Source organism: Mastigoproctus giganteus, chromosome 9 (genome assembly GCF_048544385.1).
Source record: "Mastigoproctus giganteus isolate SK-2022 chromosome 9, ASM4854438v1, whole genome shotgun sequence".
NCBI classification, from domain to species: domain Eukaryota; kingdom Metazoa; phylum Arthropoda; class Arachnida; order Uropygi; family Thelyphonidae; genus Mastigoproctus; species Mastigoproctus giganteus.
In genome coordinates this window covers 183,847,951-183,868,692 of record NC_143583.1, presented here as the reverse complement: position 1 = coordinate 183,868,692, position 20,742 = coordinate 183,847,951, and the positions used below count along the sequence as shown (strand labels likewise).

Sequence of the window (20,742 nt, the reverse complement as noted above, 5' to 3'; positions counted from 1 at the left end):
TAAATTGTTTTGATACCTGTGCATGTCTTAAATGAATGGTGTTATTGCCTTATGTGAATACATGCACATGTGGGTAGCAAATGTGCTGGGTGAGAAATGAGTCTGCTGAACCTAGAGGAAAAGAAAAAAAAATGTGTGAAACAATTTTATTCAGGATACTATTATGAATGGGTTTATTGTGCATAGATGAGGATTGAATGTCTCTTACATATTGACTGTTGTATTCTGAATATATATATTATTATTATTAGCCACATGGTGCAAGGAAGCCTGAGGCTTATACTGCACCAGCCAAAAAAATAATTTTTTTTTTTAACCCTGAGAGAGAGAGAGAGAGAGAGAGAGAGAGAGAGAAAGAACAAGGGTCAGAAGTAAAAGGGAATCACCAAGAAAAAGATGAATGATGATATCCAGCTTAGGACCCTGGGTGTGCCAAGCCCATACTCACTGGATGTGAGTCCACACACACACACACACACACACACACACACACACACACACACACACACACACACACACACACACAGTGCTACCACTTTATTAGGTACACCTACCTAGTAACATGTTGAGCCTCCTTTAGCCTTAAAAACAACCTGAATTCATCTAGTCATGGATTGAACAAGATGCCGAAAATATGCAGGAATGGAGTACCATGCAGACATGAGTGTGTCACGCAGTTCCTTGAGATTCGACGAAGGTGTAGTCCTGCATCGAACAGCCCTTTCCAGCTCATCCCAAAGATGTTCAATAGGATTGAGATCTGCGAACTGAGCAGGCCACTGCAGCAAAGAAAAGTCATTGTCATGTTCGTGGAACCATTTCATAGTGATTCGGGCTTTGTGCACCGACACATTATCCTGCTGGAAGTAACCATCTGACTGAAGATAAACTGTCAACATGAATGGCTGCACTTGTTAAGCAACAATGTTTAGGTCCCCATTCTTGCCCCATTCAGACATGAATCTATGGGTATCAATGGACCCAACGTGTGCCAAGAAAATATTCCCCACACCATAACACAGCCCCCACCACCTTGCACAGCAGTTGTCAGACATGATGGGTCCATGGATTCATGTTGTTTTTGCCAAATTCTGAGCCTTCAATCAACATGATGCACCAGGAACTTTGACTCGTCAGACCAAGGAACTGTTTTCCAATCTTCGATAGTTTGGTGCTGGTGTTACTATGCTAACCAGGAGGCGTGCTCTCTTGTTCTTCATTGATAACAAAGGTACACGATGTGGCTGTCGGCTGTTGTAGCCCATTCGTGACAAAGTGCAACTAGTGGTCCGTTGCAATATTTTGTTCTGCGCACCAAGGTTGTATTCTGACTTGATACGCAACATTATGGCCTGTCTGTTTGCTTGCACAATTCTAGCCATCCTCCTGAGCTCCCTCATCAACAAGCAATTTTCTTCCACAGGAGTGCCATTGAGAGGATAGTTTCTGTTTGTTGCACCATTCTCGATACACCCTTGAAACTGTGGTGCTTGAAAAGTTCAGGAGAACTGCCGTTTCAGAGATGCTTTGTCCAGCATGCCTTGCACCTACTACCATACCACATTCAAAGTCCATTAAATCATTCTTTTTCCCCATTCTTGCTACAGTTTGTATGCTTAACTGATACTAAAAAGGTTCTGCTGCAATTATATGCACAACTGTGGTCATGTGACTTGCAACATTGTGGGACAAACCATGTGTGCACAGCAGGGGTGTACCTAATAAAGTGGCAGCACAGTGTGTATATATATAAGTTGCAATAATATTAATTTAATTAAGTATGCATAAATAGATGTGAAAGTTACACAAGGTGCCTGTAACTATAAGGGTGAGGAAAGTAGAAAAAGAAGAGTAGTAGATTAGTGAAAGAATGTTAATATCCTAGAGGTTATGATGAATTAAGTAAATTATGTGCTGAATTGCCAAACCAATATAAAGTGGGGGAACTATAAAGTAAAATTAGTACAACAAAATACAGTACTAATAAAATTCAAATAAAATGACATAGCTGTCATCAGATATGGAGGGAACATATTTAGTAAATGGTCTAATATAGGTAATGCAGAAAATGCTTGATCTGATGTCAGCTGAAATAAATATTGATACATCAACCTTGGCCATACTGTATTAGAAAATGCTAATTTCTTTTCATTCCTTTTTGGCCTTTCACTTTTCTATTACTATGGACAAGTATAGAAACACAGTTCATGATACATGGTCAGGTGTAGTCCCCTGATGAAATACCTGATCATGTATCAATATTTATTTTAAGCTGACATCAGATCAAGCATTTTTTGCATTACCTATATTAAACCTTTTACTAAATATGTTCCCCCATATCTGATTACAGCTATACCATTTTCATTTTATTAGTATTTTGTTGTACTAATTTTACGTTACAGTTCCCCCACTTTATATTGGCAGTTCAGCCCATAATTTACTTAATTCATCATAACCTTTAGGATATTAACATTCTTTCACCTTTCACTAATCTTACTACTCTTCTTTTTCTACTTTCCTCACCCTTATAGTTACTGGCACCTTGTGTAACTTTCATATCCATTTATGCAAAATTAATTAAATTAATATTATTGCAACTTACATATACTCTTGCATCCTTTAATGCTGCTTTGCACTTTTAGGTGCATCTGTCATATCTAATTTATTAAACTTGCTTTCACTGAAACCATTTCATGTACTGTATACCTCTTTTCTGTGTAACTCATTTAAACTTTTCCTTTAAAGAGTTACCTTGAAAAACTCATTTTTATATATATATATATATATATATATATATATATATATATATATATATATATATATATATATATATATATATATATATATATATACAGGCAGTTCTTGCTTTGCGAGTTCCCAGGTTTAAGAGTTTTTTCTCCAAGTATCAACAAAATCGAAAATGCGAAAATTAATTGCGAAAAATGAATGTTAAACATTCATAAATACTGCATTCCAAACCATGTGTGTAGCTATACAATGCAGTGTACCCTGCTTTACGATATTAATCAGTTCCAGAGACACCATCGTATCGTTAAAATATCGTAATGTGGACCCAATACATTGTTTTTTGGTAATTCGTTTCAAGATCTCAGAAGTTGAAATTTTTGCTGTATAACTAAGCTATTTATCTCTCTAAAATGTCATTTTTAAAGTCATGAATGTGACCTGAAGGCCTTATAAAATGTCATGAAGTATGGTTTGTAAATTGTATTAGTTACCAATTCAAATCATTAAATGCACTACACTTTCATCGTTATCATCTGTTCTGTTATAACAACCAATTTTGAATGGCTTTGTGATATTTTTCTAAAGCACATTTCTGGAGGTCACGACCATAAAACAATAAAAACAATTTGCACTTTCTGTTTTATTGGGCTTTTCTGTTACTGCAAGCAATTATAAATGGGTAGTAAACTCGATGTTATTGCATTTGCAAAAATAAAAAATACCGATCGCTGTAATTGTGTGGGTTTTTACGTTTTTATGGTGAAATGTGTTTTCCCCTTTACTGAAATCTTCAATCATATAAAAACATAAATAAAATTTCAGAATCTTCTCTTCATTTCTTTTTTTTTTTAAGCTTTGTGAACTTGTTACTCCGTGCAAATTGTGTTAGTTGCAATTTGTGCGTTCTGTTAAAAAATGCTATTGAAATGTATAAAGAAAAGAGAAGATTATCATGGAAACAAGTGCCTCTTGAAGCATTTCTGAAGAAGACGACTCCTTCTGCAACAAACCAACGAGTGTCGAGCCAATAATGAGTGATCAACGAGTGTGCATTTAGTTGATGATGATGAATAAACATCCTTTAACATTTGTAAGTCGTAAATAATTTCTCTATTATTATAATTTACTTGATTTACTTACGTTTTCATTTCTTTCGATAAATCATCATTGTTTAAACAAACTAATTAGTTAACTAATTTCATTGTTGAGAATATAACCCCCATTTTTCACCTTATGTCTATGGGAAATGAATTCCCGCTTTACGAGCACGCGTTAGGAATGAATTAACTAGTAAAGTCGAGAACTACCTGTGTGTGTGTGTGTGTGTGTGTGTGTGTGTGTGTGTGTGTGTGTGTATATATATATATATATATTTAAAATATTGAGGATAATAATAGAAAAGGTAAATCAATCAAATAATACCATTCAAGGATTTAGGAAAACGCTAAGGATTTAAAAAAAAAAAAAAAAAAAAAAATTATCGCTTTTTACCCACGATCCAGATGACTTCAACTGGGGCCAACCACCCTTCTTGTCGTTTTTTGCTTTCAGTCTGGGTGGTTGGCCCCAGTTGAAGTCATCTGTATTGTAGGTAAAAAGCGATAATAATATTTTTTTTTTTTTTTTTTTTTTTTAAATCCTTAGTGTTTTCCTAAATCCTTGAATGGTATTATTTGATTGATTTACCTTTTCTATTATTTTCTATTATTATCCTCAATATTTTATATACATTATGGTTGGTTGTAATGCATGATTGCTTTGCAACTGCATATTGACCCATAAATATTAGTTACAGTCATTATAATTATTAATTTTCTTTTCTATTACTAATACACACACACACACACACACACACACACACACACACACACACACACACACACACACACACACACACACACACACACACACACACAATTAAAAGAAAAAAATTCTATATGTCATCTCTAGTTAAAGCAGTACAAATAAGAATGTAAAGCTTGGTCACCTGTGTAAACTCTGTGGTGAATGTACTTTGTTTTTGTCATTAAAAAAAATGTGCTGTCTTCATTTAGGTGGCACCTGTGTCCTGTTTGAATGTGTGATGATGGGTGAACAAGATAAATGATTGAGTGAGTGTTGTGTGCTATTATAAACCAGACTACCCCTAAATAAGTTTTATAAAAAAAAATTGTGTATTGATTAATTGTTAGTATGATGGCTTACTTACTTGTTAGTATACTTGAGAAGAATAAATGGTTAGTGTGTGTGTTGTTCTAGCGGGCCCCCTACAAATTAGACTGCAGTGGAGGCAGCCTATGTGGAAACTGCACTTCCCCCACTTTGATAACATCACCCCCTCTAATTTGTGGCATTGTGTGAGATATGCTGACACTGGCTACAACTGGTCTGGCTGGTGTGGGATTATTTGTAGAGAATCGCAGCCCTCAGTGTGATTTCGCACAAACTTAGGGCACCCTGGCCTGCTTTGTTCCCAAATTACCTATTCTCCCTTACCCCACCTCCTTTACTTTTCACCTGGTGGATCCTACTACCACAAATCTTTTACTTTTCTTGCCAGACTCCCACCCTGTGTGGAGGATTGACTTCTTCCACAGGGGTGCTCTTCTATTCCTTTAACTTTTTTCTTCTTGGTGGACAGCCATCCTGTTGACCATCTCTCTCCCCCTCTACTGTCACCCCTTTCACGTCTTCTGATTCTAAAGGTTTTTTTTTTTTTTTTTACTGGGGCCCCTCCAAGGCAATTCCAGGCACAGTCCAGGGTTTGCCCCCACCAGAGTCTTTCTCCTATTGTACCTGGTGGCTAAATGCTGGAGGAACAATAGGCCAACACTGCACTATGCAAACTAACACAAATACATTTAGTCCTCATATAGCATGATAGTTGTGTTCCTAGAAACCCTCGTGCAATATAAACAGGCCCTATGGGAAAAATAGGGTTAGGTGCTGACCACCCAAGATTGAACACACATTTGTAATCAAAACATTACCAAACACAATAAATAATCGTAATAAAATACTTATGTATTTTATTACGACTATTATGTAATAAAATATTGCTAATGCTTTTGCTTCTATTGTAAGCAAACTTGTTCTTTGTTTGATTTTCTATCCAAACAGATGACAGCCGTTCCATCTCTTCTAATTCTTTGTCTTGATCTAATGGATTTTAATTACACTGAGTTGTTCCTGCTATGAAAGTTGTTTTTATTTTCTCTGCATTCTTTCTAATTCTTGGTGTTGCCTCATTTAGGCCTATAGCATGTGCAATATCACATGGTCTTTCATTTTGCTCAAAGTGTTTCACAATTTCATATTTTTTTTCTCTATCGACAGAGGCGGACTGGCCATAAGCCTTAGAGGGAGAAACCCCGGTGGACCGGAGGCCAGTGCTTTTCTTTTTCTCTCTGAATCTGTAGTATCTTCACCAGGACGCTTCCTTTTTACTCATTTTTAAGGAATAAAGCACAATTACAAAATGAGGAGGCACGTTTGATACGCATAAACAAAGCTGCGCATGTGTAGCAACTGAATAAACAACACCGTAAGGGCAGAGACACACTATTAACACCTCACTAGCGCACATTTTACTAAAGCACATTTCTGGGGGTTACTACCATAAAACAATAAAAACAATTTCCAGTTGCATTTCTGCTAGTGGAATCTGTTATAAACGGGTAGTAAACTCGATCTAATTGCATTTGTGATAATACTGATAGCTGGAATTGTCGGTTTTTATGTTATTATGGTGAAATGTGTTTCTCCTTCACTGATATAAAAAACATAAATACATTTTCTGAATGTTCTCTTCATTCCTATTGTGTTGTGTTCAGTAGGGGTGATTCCGCGTTTGACTGCCATTTCTTGTAAACACAAAGGCGAATCGTGCATAAGCAAATTTGGTTCATGTTATATATGATATCGTTCCCCTATTTATAAATCGTGTATGATTGAATTCGTGTAATGTAAACACATGTTATACGAGGACTGACTGTACTTACACTATCTCTGGCATTTACAGAGTTCGTATTGTGTCACAAAACATACTTTGTGGTTTGTAGTGGGAACCCCCGGTGCCACTAGACAAGAAACATTATAATCAATGTACCCTTCCTGTCCTAACATATGGTTGTGAAACATGGACATTGAATGCCAAAGCTTTACAAAGACTGAGGGTCACTCAGAGAAGTATGGAGTGTCAAATTTTTGAACATAACCAAAAGAGACCAAAAAATGTGCATGAATTTGCTAACAAACCAAGGTCTGTGAAATCATTGAAAGAACAAAGTGCTTAAAATGGAAATGGGTTGGTCACATATTAAGAACTGATGATAGATGGACCAAATGAATTTTAGAATGCTACCAGTTGACACTAAACGCCGAAGAAAAAGACCAAATATAAGGTGAATCAATGAAATTTTGAAATTTGCTGGAATAAAATGGCAACAGAAAGCACAAGACTGCTGTTTCTGGAAACGTTTTGAGGAGGCCTTCATCCTACAGTGGATCAACAATGGCTGAAGATTATGATCAGATTATTAGGTTAACTAGGCATTCCTTACAGTTCCTACTGAAATGCCACCAAGGAGCTTTTGTTTCATGTTATTATTATTAATAGCCATATGATGCAAGGAAGCCTGAGGCTTATGCTGCACCAGGAAAAAAAAATTCAAGTTACCCTGAGAGTGTGTGTGTGTGTGTGTGTGTGTGTGTCGAAAGTAGAAGGGAATCACCAAGAAAGAGAAGAATGATGATATCCAGCTCAGGACCCTGGGTGTGCCAAGCCCATACTCACCAGATGTGAGCCCCCAGGGTTAATGTGGGAGTTTGTTTATTGCAAACTGAAAAGAACTAGACAAACAAAAATACATTGTATTGTAAGTGGTTCCAGCAACACTCAGCAGCGTGAATGAAATTCACAGGCAAAGCATATGATTCCATATCAGTAGATATATTGACAGTCAAAATGTGAGAATTTGTACAGCAAAAAATCTACATGTACTAACTGAGGTGCTGTTTCATTCCTCAAAAGTTGGTGTGTGGTGCACTGTAATTTCATTGCTGGATCATTAGCCCTATTTTCTCTACAGAAACAGTCAGCACTGAACAATATCTGCAGATGTTTGAGAGGTTCATAGACCAACTGGTTGGTGGTGAATGTCGAGAATGAGTATTTCAGACAAGATGGTGTAACTGTGGTGGTGGTATTACAGGTAGGAAAAAGTGTGTAAAGATCGTTTAATCTCTAAGGGACTCTGGCTGCCAGTGTCAAAAGACATTGCCTCTCCTGTGATTCCCCTCCCTCACCATAGAGATAGCTTAAAGAATAGGCATTTGTTAACATGTCACTCATTTGAAGAACTAAAGGAGATCATTTCCAAGGACATGCTTCTCAGCATTGGGAAAAGCATGTCCTTGATTGGCTAATGTCACCCATGTCACATGGTTTGAGCATGATTGAGTAGCACAAAATTGACAGGCACTTCAACTTCTCATATAATGCATTGTGATCTTATGCAATAGATGCCACTACATCAACCAAATTGTATTGTTTCCTCAAGTGTAATTGGAGACATATGCAACTATGGATTTAGAATAGTAAAATGAATGAAGATGAAAATTTCACTATTAATGATTCCAGAATTAGGATACCATAAATTAAAATTACAGGGAAGAGGATTGGATTGTAGACAATTTTTTTTTTTCCTTTTAGCTAGCAAGTTGTTAATTACTAGAATAAGTTAGCTCTCTGTGGCTGATTTGGGCTAATGGCTTGGGGAAGCCAAGGTCAGCTGGATAAGTACTTATATGAAAAAGGAAACACATAGGTAGTTTATTTATTTATTTATTTTTTTTTGGCTGGTGCAGCAAAAGTTTGGAGCTTCCTTGAACCATATAGATAATATTAATAGTGTTGGAGAACAGCCACTTTTATCTTAGTAGTAAAATAAGAGCATGTTATGTATTTGTATGACATGTGTTCTTACATCTAGCAAGTCTTGAAACAGAAGCCTTGCTCATTCTTGTTGAAATACTATTTGCTTGAACCATATATATATTTTTTATTTTTTTAAGAATTTTTGAGAATAATCTTTTGAAGAGTGTTCTGTAAATATTCTTACCCAAATTGCTACTGTTTTTATTTTATTTACCATGTTTTGTCTTTTCATGTGGGTATGCTTCTTTACTAAAAAGGTAAACTGCAGCCATTATCAATTTACTGCAGGATGGAAGCCTCCTCCTCTTGGCGCCTCCGTAGCCAGGTGGGAAGGAGCAGCAGTGCGTAGCACACGCTTCTTGATTAGACCGGGGTTCGAGTCTGTCACCACCAAATACGGAGAATGCGGAAAGGTCAGGGAATGACCACCGCATATTCCCGGAGCAATATGGCCTTAGTTGCTAATGCCCCTTAAAAAAAAAAAAAAAAAAAAAGGAAGCCTCCTCAGTGATTCATGTTAAGGGAAATGGACCATAATCTGCCATGCTGGTTCAGTGCGGGTTGGCAGAACCGTATTTAGCAGTCAGGGACTTGAACCCCGGTCTACTCAGAGAGCGTGCACACTCCCGCTCCTGACCACTCAGCTACGGAGGTCTTTTTGCTTGTTTACTACTATCTGTCAAATATTTAGTCTGTAAGAATATAACAATTTCACATTGTTTCATAATGGTTAATATTTTGAAGTAATACAGTAAAGCATTTTAGTTTTCCCATTCTTGTAAAGTTCATATGAAGTGTATCATTACATATTCTTATTTTTACCACTACCATCGCTACTACTACTACTACTACTATGTTTCTTTCCTTAGGAGCGATGCATCAATGCTGGAACTTTAAATGTGAATGATAAACCAATTAGTGTTGATTACAGATTGCGAGATTCTGATTTTGTTACTAATAAAGTTCATCGGTAAGTTTGCATGAAGTGTACAAGAAATACTATTCCCGTTAATGAGTTTATATGCTCTACTGTATATTTCCTAAAATATATATTAATTTTTCATTTCCAGCTCACTTCTCTCAATGTTTTGCATTCTACTGTGACAACCTTAAGGGTATTGGGTTGTCAGTTTTAGTTTTGATGCTAGTTGAAGGTCTTCTGGACTTTGCATCATTTTCATGGCTGCCATTTCCATGATGGAATCCTGATATAAGTCTAGTTTTTAGACTTTATTAGGTTCGTTTGTATATATATATATATATTTATATATATATATATATTTATATACACACACAGTGCTTTTTTTGTAAGAAAAAAGGTGCCGGAACTCACATCTTGTTAATCTTTTATTAAAAAAATTATATATTCAGTTCTTAACATAAATTTAATTTATCGTATTTAAGGCAGATGTTCATAGTAAATTCCAAAGTTTTGTCCAATTTTCGTCCCACAAATCTTCTCGACTACTTTCCTTGCTGTTAGTATCTGTGGCTGAATGTCGTCCTCTGAGTAACCACAGATCAACATACTTTAAAGGATCGAAAAGTCTCAGAGGTGGTTTGACAAGTTTGATGAACAAAAGTGTTGAAATTGTCTTAGTCTTCAACGAAGCTCTTGTTCGAGTGGCAATTGGATTCATCTGCGAAAACCCACATTCACTTGAACAAATAGGAATGGTATTCAGAGTCTGTATCAAATGCAACAGTTTTTCTGGATATGTCTTTTCAAGAATGTATTCACGGAATCCACGAATCATTTCTCTTTCATTTAGTTGCAGTCTGATTGACAAGTTTCTAATTTCCACTTCTCCAAATGTCAGTTGAGTATTAACATCTTCAGGCCAATGTTTTTGATCAAGTATGTGAGACCAATACGCCAACTCATCATCTTTGCTATCAAGCAATCTTTTTTCAATTGACTCTTTCAATTTTGTATAAAATGTACTTGGGTCAATGGGAGGATCCTTTCTTGAATATTTTTTGTGAAGTAAAACTCCACGAAAGTGAAGATCACATACAGCAGCAACAGCACATTTATAATAGGGCCCAAAGTTCTGTGTTCTTTCTTCAAAAACTTGTACCAGTATTTTTATTTTCTTATTTGCCTTGTACAGGTCCATGTTGCAGTCCTGTAGGTCCAAACTTAATTCTGATAATTCTTGGAGAGGGTCACTCATCAATCCTAGGTCCAATAAAAATTCTGTAGATGTGATTTTTCTTTTCAAGCCATCATAAGCGAATTTATAATTTTTATCTCTTGTAGGATCATGCATTGCTTCTTAAAAATGATACACAAGGGATTCAAAATTATTCCACAACTGTACACAAACTAGATGACACCCATCGGGTACTTAAAATTCTTCCAATTTTCAGCAACTCAGTCCCCAGTAATTCTGCACATAAATGCAACTCTCCACTATTCTTTGCCAAAGCATGGTATATGACGTAAAATTTATCAATAAATGATTTCAATCTATTTATTCCTGAAGTTCTCTTGACAGCATCACCTACTGATAATTCTAGTATGTGATTAGCACAATGCCAAACGTTCTGACAGCAATTTTTTCACTCCACTTTTACACCCTAACATCACAGCAGCGCCGTCGCACGCCAGAGAAACCAAATACTTTTTTAAATAATCTTCTATCATCCCATAAGAGTGAAGACATCGGAGTAAGGAATCAAATACTCCTTCTGCCTTTACTTTTTCAAGTTCTACCAAGTCCAAAAACAAATTTATCTGTGAATTCATTCCAACACCTTCGATACTGCATCGAACATATACTATGAGGGTATTTTTTTGCTTATTGTGGTTGATTCATCAGTTATCAATGAAATTTTATTATTAGATTGAACAATTTCTTTAACCATAGTTTTCCTCATTTCTTCACTTGTATGATTAAAAATGTTAATATACGCATTTGTAGAATGAAGGATACGACCCATTTCAACTCCGTTCAGTTCTTGCAGATCAATTTCAGTTTTAAAATGATGGAATGATTTTCCTTTGCTACTTTATATGCAGTTTGAAAAATTTTGCAGTTATTATATTTTTGTGAGATAATGACGTTAAAAAAACATTCTCAAGAGTCATTTTTTCGCTTTCAGCAACTATTTTTAATGCTGCTTTATGTGCAGCAGATTCTCTATGATCAAAAATTTTTTTTCGAAGTGAGCTCAACTATTGCTTCCTATCTTTGCCAGAATAGGTTATCTCATTGTTGGTCCATTCTTTGGAAAGTTTCATTCCCATTTTCGTTTCATCTCCAAGAGTTCCAACTTTTCTACAAGGCATCCAGCCAAGTTTCATTTTGCAAACACAGAGCCATTCATTTTTCAAGCAAAAATCATTTTTTGATCATAGGTCCAGCAGTCCGGCCAGTTATTTGTAATTTGGCTTTGCTTCTCAAGATCAGATTCAGAAATATCAACAGGTGTCGTTATTTTCGTGTGTTCTGTTGTTGTGTCTGTTAATATTCTGGCCTTTTTATTAGCAGGACCTGTGGTTGAGAAGTAATTAGTAATTTTTTTCATTTTTAAATTTGGGGTCACACTTTTACACTAAAAATAAAAAAAAAGATTTTCAATTCACCAACGATTTTTTAAAATAAAGAAATTATTTACCTTTTTGCACATAGTCAATCACTGTACACACACCCACACACGTCAGTTGTTTAACGAAGCATAACGGTCGCCGCCTGCAGTAAGCACTCAGCATGTTACCACACGACCAATCACAAGCCGAGCAGTGCCATCACAACCAGCACGGACGAAGTACGCATGCATCAGACTTGACACACAAGCAGCCTGCATGCGCCATTTTAATGATTTTGCCGCCGACCTGCTATGTTCGACAGGGTGATTCAAGTCCATGTGGACCAAACATCAAAGTTTCAAAAGTTACTTTTAAAACTTGGAAATTCCGTCGAAAAAAGGTGCTGGAACGCTGTTCCTGTGCGTTCTATGACAAACAACGGCATGCATATATATATATATATATATATATATATATATATATATATATATATATATATATATATATATGCATGCATGCCTAAGTGCCTCTTGTCTTTACCATGTCCATCCTTCTGTCCAATGTAACAACTCATTTCCCAGTGGATGAATTTTCACGAAATTCTGTTTACTTTTTTTAGAAAGATTTGGTGAGCCATTCACAAATTTCATTCAAATCGGACAAATAGAAATCAGCAATTATTTCTTTTCCATACAATTTGTTTGTAAAAAAAATTATAGATTAAATGTAGTATTTAGACAGTCTGTTCATGCTTTGCGTGTATTGTTATGTAAGTCTCATGAACGTAGTGAAGAGATATGTATATACAGGCTGACCTCAATTAACGCAATTAATTCGTCCCACGAGTGCATCATGCAAAATGGAAACGCGTTAATCAAATATAATAATTAATAGGAAAAATTATAATTGGTCCTTGACCTTCAGGAATGTCCATAAAGAATTTTAAAAATACCTTTTAAATAACTTTTTAACCGTATATCACGTTAAAGATAATGAAAATAGTTATGGAATTAAATGTTTATTGCATAAAACAGCGGTTCCCAAACTGTGGAATATTTTAAATTTTCAAGGGAAACACAGTTATACTCGACATCCGTCGGACACCGTATGAACTAGCTCGAGGTAGTTCACAGTTTCAGTTTTCTTATTAAGTTGTTTGGACCTAACTACTTAATAAACAGAACTGTTAGGTATTTCTTTTGATCTAGGTGCGCTGTGAAAAAATTACTGAGACACTAAGGGCACCGTGAACTGAGAAAGTTTGGGAACCTCTGACTTAAAATGCACAATGAAGAAACAATTTGTTACGGAAATATTTGAACAGTGTTGACTTTCTCTTTTCATCAATCAATTTCCGATACCTGACAACAATCCTCTCTCGGCCCTGGCGAAATAAGTATCGCAGAGAACCTCAAACCTTTTGTTTGAGGTTCTCTGCAATACGAAAGATTTCATCTAGTTCTTTTACCATTATCTCCTTCATGGTAATATATTCATCTGGCTCATTTAATAATTAGAATTTTTAAATGCAAATCTGCATTGACTTCATTAGCGGGACACAAACAAGTAACACGTCTTCTTCCAATGGTTGATGGAACACACTGAGGGGGGTAGCAGGCAAACGTTTATTTCCCATCTGACGCATGGTAAGCTTAAAAAGCGATTCAAATCTTTTTCGACTATCACATAAAAAGTAAAAAAAAGATTGCGTTAACTGGAAATTTGCATCGTGTAAAGTGAAAAGTGGTATAATTTTTTCAAATAATGGTAACTAAAAAGCATGTTAATCGAACTCTCATTATGTGAGGCCTGGCTGTGTGTGTGTGTGTGTGTGTGTGTGTGTGTGTGTGTGTGTGTGTGTGTGTGTGTGTGTGTAGAGAGAGAGAGAGAGAAAAGAGACAAAGTATGTGGAAGAAGAGTGATAAATATTATGTAGTTATAATTAAACTGAATGACTAATTTTAAAGAACATAAAACTATAAAGTTTATTATGTGTCCTATAAAGTTATAATCTTAGAAATTAATTGATAAGGGGATAACTGTATTTATGTTTCACTACTGTTAATCTTTTAATGCTAGAACTGCTGGCTAGCAAAAATACCTGAAACTGCTGTGCTTGTCATTCATTTTGACCACTGTGTTTGAAATAGACTGTTGCATTTGCAACATTTTATTATAAGCATTGATATAAAGTAACTGGTAACGGTACATAGTGTCATGCTTATGCTAATACACATAAAAGTAATATTTCTGATAGCAAAAATTTGAACACAACTTTTTTGTCCAGGAAATAAACTGAAGTTTAAAAATTAATTTGCACAACTTAAACAAATGACAGTTTTGCAACAGTTTCTTTATACTTTCTGCATACATACTTTTTACATGTAGTGTACATTTCTGTAGTTTTGTTTGCATTGAATAACCTAATTTGGCATTGACGCCTTTTGAGAAGTTTGTCATTGATGCCTTTTGGGAGGTTTGAGCTGATGTTTTCTGTGAATTTATATATTCTTTTCTGAGTTCTTCATCTAGATTCAGTATAAAATCTCTTTGACACAACTTCAAAACTTTATACCAAATTTGTTCTGGATTTTTGGCCGTATATTGGGCGAATTGGCATCTAGCTTTAGTTGGAAATTGCTGCCCATCTATTGTAATGTTTACTCCATGTATATGGCAAATTTTATATTGTAAATAAATTTGCACCATATTTCTGAAGCTGAAGCAAATTTATCATTTCATAGACACTCCTTCTTTGAAGAACATACGTTGAATTTTATTAGCCGCCTTAATTTCACAAAAGCTTTGACATTGTTCATGAAAAAATTGAGGATGCCATACAGTTGACTGAAAACTATCCAGTTCTAAATTTCTAGCATTGTATGCTCCGTGAGCTAAGAGTACAGCAATAAAAGTATTAAGTTCTTGAATGGATTATTATCCTTCAGTTGACTTTGTGCTTTGATTTCAGTGAAGTTCTGTATGTGTTTTATCAAAGTGTCTACAAATAAACAAAATGCACATACCACAGAATCCATATACATGTTTTGTCTTGCATAAGGAGTTGGCCCAGGGTTATTATGAATTATGTTCCTCTTTAGTGCACATCCAGCTGAAAGACCACCAGATTTTATAGCTTCCCATATGTGCCCAGATTTTGAAGTATATTTGCTGTCCACCGAGAGATACATATAGTTTTTACAGTTATGATGTTGCGTATTATCATTTAAAGTATCACTTTATGTACAAGGATCAGAAATATTATTTTCACTAATACTACTAGATTCCTTGCCTCTTTCATTAGCAATCCATTTGTCACTTTCTTCTATATTAAATTCATCTAAACTCTCCTCTCCAGACTTATTTTCAAAAAACTTTTCTAATTCCTCTAGACATTTTTGAATCTGCTGTTGGGTAAGACCAAAAGATCACCACATTTTAGTAATTCAATCAAACTAGCACTGTAAAAATTGTTGAAATACCTTTTCACATATAAAGTTTTACCCAGACTAAACTAAAATGGCACATTGCAGTAATACATAGTAGTGACTCCTACACACACACACACTGAGACATGCACATACATGGAAACATATGCATCTGCACAAACCATAGGGTGATTCAAATTGCAAATGTTTGCCACAAGGTAAATAAATGCAAAAACTTGATTAACTGTATAAAAATTAGCTAATTTTATTGAAATTTTACAGACAAATTTTGCTTTGGTTGTTTTAAGTATAGAGCTAAAATTTGAAAGAAAATGTGTGCAAAATTATTTGCAATTGTGCATGCTGAAAGTTAGGAAATGTCATGTACTCACACTTTTGTACTTCAAAACTGCAACAATTTAAAGTAGGCAAATCAGATTGACAGTTGTGGCAGTTCTAGTGTTAATAGAAGTGAAAAATAGAATGAAATTAATATTTTTATATTAATTAAAAAATTCAATTAAATTAAGAAAAAATTGAACACTCCTGAAATGTGTGTGTATATAGCCAATAATTGCATATACAATATGGTATAGCCTTTAATTTGGTCATTTGGTATATATAAAGAATGAAATATTATGCAACAGAACATTTATGAATTACAGTCCTTCCCCACCACTTTTTTTTAGTTAGGTTCAAACTTTTCAATTACCTTTCATAATTTATAGGATAATACTGTGAATAGATTTAACTGTCAACTATTTTATTGTTATTCAGACATGAGGTTCCAGTATTAGGTGTCCCTCTGAAGATCATACACCTTTCTGATGATCTGATTGTTATTGACAAACCACCTTCAATTCCAGTAAGTAAAATTCATTTGAATTCTACAAATGCCACTTCTAAAAATATATTTTAATAGTTCTTCCTTCATTTTTGCACATTAGTTTGTATTGGTGCAGCAAAACAAATGTTCTTGATATGAATGTACATATTTTTTGCTATAGGTTCATCCATGTGGACGTTACAGGCACAACAGTGTTGTATTTATTCTTGCAAAAGACCATGGTCTTAAAGATTTACACAGTAAGCATTATACCTCTAACTAGAATATACCAGGTAATACTTTATAAAGAAAAAAATTTTAAATCATTATTAGCATCAGTTGTATTGTATTAGCCTTTGTGTACTTGTTTCTGATAAGTTAATGTGCTCTTTCAGCTGTGCTGGAAGGATGTAACCACACATTAATATTGATTATTGGTGTGCAACCTAAATAACCCTTTCCCCTTGGAGACATTGTGAAATAGTTGTAGAGAAATTTTTAAAAAAAAAACAAATTATTATTGGGGGAAAAGTATTTATCTCCTGCTGATCCAAGTTTCCTCCTCTCCTATATATACACCAGGTGTGACAATAAAGTTCCTGGACTGGTGCAATAAAAAAGAAAACACAAAATGAAGGACCTCAAAAATGGTTTTATTCTTATTCAAAGTAATCAACACATGACTGAATGTATTTATTACACTGTTCTGAGAGTTTCTGAAAAACATTAGCAAAGGCATCCAAAGAAATGATCAGTGCGGCTATGTTTTTATTTATGTCCTTAAAATTCCTGAATATTTTTCCTTTCAGGGCAGTTTTCAACTTGGGAATGAAGAAGTGTGGGTGCTAGATTGGGAGAGTAGGGTGGATGGTTGATCTGTACAATGCCATGTATCATCAGAAATGCTTCATAACAATGTGGAATGGGTAGGGACATTGTCATGCAACAAGAACCATCTTTTGAAATTGCAGCCTCACCTGGAAAATGCACTTCAGTAGTTTGAAGCACCTGTAAGTAGAATGCAGGATTGACCCTCTTCCCTTCAGCTACAAATTCCCTGTGAATCACACCATTTGTCGAAAAACGTGATCAACATTGTTTTGATCTTGGACTTCTGTAAACAAAACTTTTTGGGCCTTGGTGATAATTTTGAAGTCCACTGCGTGCTATGATGCTTCATCTTTGGGTCATACCTAAACCCCCAACACTCATATCCAATGATAATGCAGTTGAGGAAATTAGGATTATCTTGACAAGCCTGGATGAAGTCTTTGCATGATGACACTCTCGCTTTATTTCTTCCATCCATCTATGAGCCTGTGCAGCACAAATTTTGCACAACCTTCCTTTTCCCTAAATCTAAAACAGTTTTTAACATTTCATATATTATGATTAATAATATATGAAATCTGCAACAGAATAATCTTCTGTTGCAGATTTTCCCAGTTTATGGCAAAATTTGATATTCGTTCATTGCTATTGCAAAATCATAACATGGAACATTAATTCTACTGGTTGTTACTTGCAACCTGTCAGCCTACTGGACAATCTCTCCCACCATCTGTTTGAGGAAGTTTGAACTACAACATACTGCTTCAGTTTATGTTCCTACTCATCAAAGAAGACTGCAACAGCTCCAGTCTGGGAACTTTATTTGCACACCTCATATATGAGGTGTTGCAATAAAGTGAATGTACTATTAAATTATAAAATATATGACAATTATTATATCTATCACTAAATTATACAATATTGTTTGATGTGCATTGACCCAACAAATAGTTTTGTGGAAAAACTATGGATATTGTTTCTTTAAAATGAAATCAGTGGACAGCTGAAAATAATTTCAACTGTCCAGTGTGTACTGAGGCATTTTGTGTTGGATTTGTAATAATAATAAGGTAATTTCATGTTGACCAGTATACCAGCCTCAAGCAGCTGTCAGAGCTGGTTTAGTAGAAGGCTGTTTTGACCACAGCCTAAGCTATTTCATCCCAGTCCAGGTTTTCACTAACATTGACTGAAAACTAGTCTTCTTTGACCCTTGTTGCATGATACGGAGATTCTCATGCTGTGGTAGTGTCAGGATTATTTCCATAGTGTGCCTTAGTGTCCAAATCATCCACAGAATTCTTGGTTTCAGATACCACCACCAGGACCTAGTCCAAACCATTTTAAACAGCCTGATACCATCACACTGCTGCCTCTATCTTCATTTTCAAGATGATACACTCCAACTCTAAAGTTTGTGCACTTTGGAGGACCATGCTATACCAATTTTGCATTGGTGTACCCATAGTATCAGATTTATATGCAGCTGGCCTAGCATTGAATTCATTCAAGGCTATGCAGCTCCCCACAGGTGGTTGATATATTGATGGATGTTTCTGAAGACTCTTGGACCTGCTTCGTGATGTTTTCCACAGAGTTTGTGGGTTGTCCATATTTTTATTTCATTGCGATATCATCTATGGTCTTCCATCTTTGTATAATATCCGCCACAATGGATTTCGGGATATTCAGCAAAGTCACAGTTGGTCACACAGAAAGGTTATGGATGTGGCATCCAAATGCCACCCTGTATTGAAAGCCTGCGAGTTCTGATCCATAATGCATACTGGTTTCTAACATATACTGTTGCGCATGTAGACCAACCAGATTTGCATTGGTATGTCTGAATCTATACATATGCACTAGAGATTGCATGCACAATATATAAATATTCTGGAGGAGTGTCCAAATTTTTGTATATTTGGTCATATAGTGTATATATATGGAGTCCAACTTTTATTCTAATCTCCAACCTTTCATCCAAATTATAGTGTGTACATTTTCATTTGAAAAACACTTATTTTTGAGATTTTGCAGTCAATTCCCCAAGCATACTAAAAATGATCAGGATTATTAACACTATCGATGTTTTTCTATTTGTGATATTAAATAGCTATCTGGTATAAGATAGTCAACTGGAAATGATTTTCATATCAAACATTGACGAATTAATGCCCAACATGACAATCTCCTGTTGAATGATATTTGGTATTATATTATCATTATAATATAACTTTTGTCAGATGTGAATTTTTTTTCCCCCTCCTCCAGTAATCATACCACATTTTCGCAATCAGGATATAAAAATACACTGCCTAAAAATTACCTAATTTTACAAAGGAGAGATCGTTAGTAGGCTGCGAAGCACCACAAAGTATTTTTTTTTTTAATTTAGGCAGAGCACCGGTGTGTGTGTGTGTTATTGTATATGAATATTGCATTAGTGTTAAAACAATGTAGAAAATGAAGCAAATAAGATCATTCATATTTACAGTACTTTTAAGTAAATTGGGTAAAAATTTATTCCTCAGCACGGAATCTCAAGTGATGAATACTTAAAAGAGCACTAGTTGAGAAACAATGACTTGAATGAGGACCAAATGGTAGTTGAGATATCCTGATCAGTTATCTCATTCATAATAAATGCATAAGTTATACATATTTTATTGAAGCAAAGTATATAACTTATATAGTTTTGCCTTTTACAACACAGAAGCAAAATCTGGTTATTGGACTGGAGCACCCCATCCATCACACGTTGAAATGGAGGTATAGTTGTTCATGACTGCACCTGGGAACTTTCAGCTGTTGGCTAGTTGGAGAGGTGTATTTTTTTTGTGTTTGTCCTAGAATTTCACTGTATGGTTGATTCTTAAAGACAATAATCAAACTGGTGTCAGTGTTTAGAAACCTTGATTTCTTTTGAGACATTTATTTGGACATAATGGGGATGGATTTTTGGTTAGGAGGGATAGGACTGAATTGTCAAAAGTTAATTTAATTTAGTATTTGGTGAACACAAATACTAAATTAAATTAAGTCTTTTTATTAAGTCTTTTTTAAGGTTTTGTCTTAAAAGTGTAGTCTTTTAAGGTTTTGCTTTGGATTATGCCCTTCATTGTTAAAGTTGATTGTGTTCACCAGTAAAATAAATCAAATCCAGAGAAGTTTAAAAATCTTCTTGAAATATGCAGTAAATAGAATAAAATTATTTATAGCACTGGTTGCTAGTAAAATTATAAAAATATAATAAAATCACAAAATTTCAAAAAGAAATTTGTAAGAAATATATTCTGATAAAAGGAACATATAATATAATGTTGTCATAGCAAAAAAAAATAAATGAATAAATAAAAAAAAATAAAGGGAATCATCATTAAAATATACTTTTCTCCAAAATGCACTGGAATACTAAATGAAAAACATCTGTTAGAAC

At 34.9% G+C, this 20,742-nt stretch overlaps 1 protein-coding gene across 1 annotated transcript in view; it reads left to right on the top strand.

The window, feature by feature from the left end:
• Positions 1-20,742, top strand: part of RluA-2 (RluA pseudouridine synthase 2) — a 137,602-nt gene that overhangs the window by 46,008 nt on the left and 70,852 nt on the right. Inside the window, exons 4-6 of the mRNA XM_090381048.1 lie at positions 9,556-9,656; positions 16,427-16,514; positions 16,657-16,735. Of these exons, the coding sequence (XP_090237174.1) occupies positions 9,556-9,656; positions 16,427-16,514; positions 16,657-16,735 (268 nt within the window). The remainder of the gene's footprint in view (positions 1-9,555; positions 9,657-16,426; positions 16,515-16,656; positions 16,736-20,742) is intronic.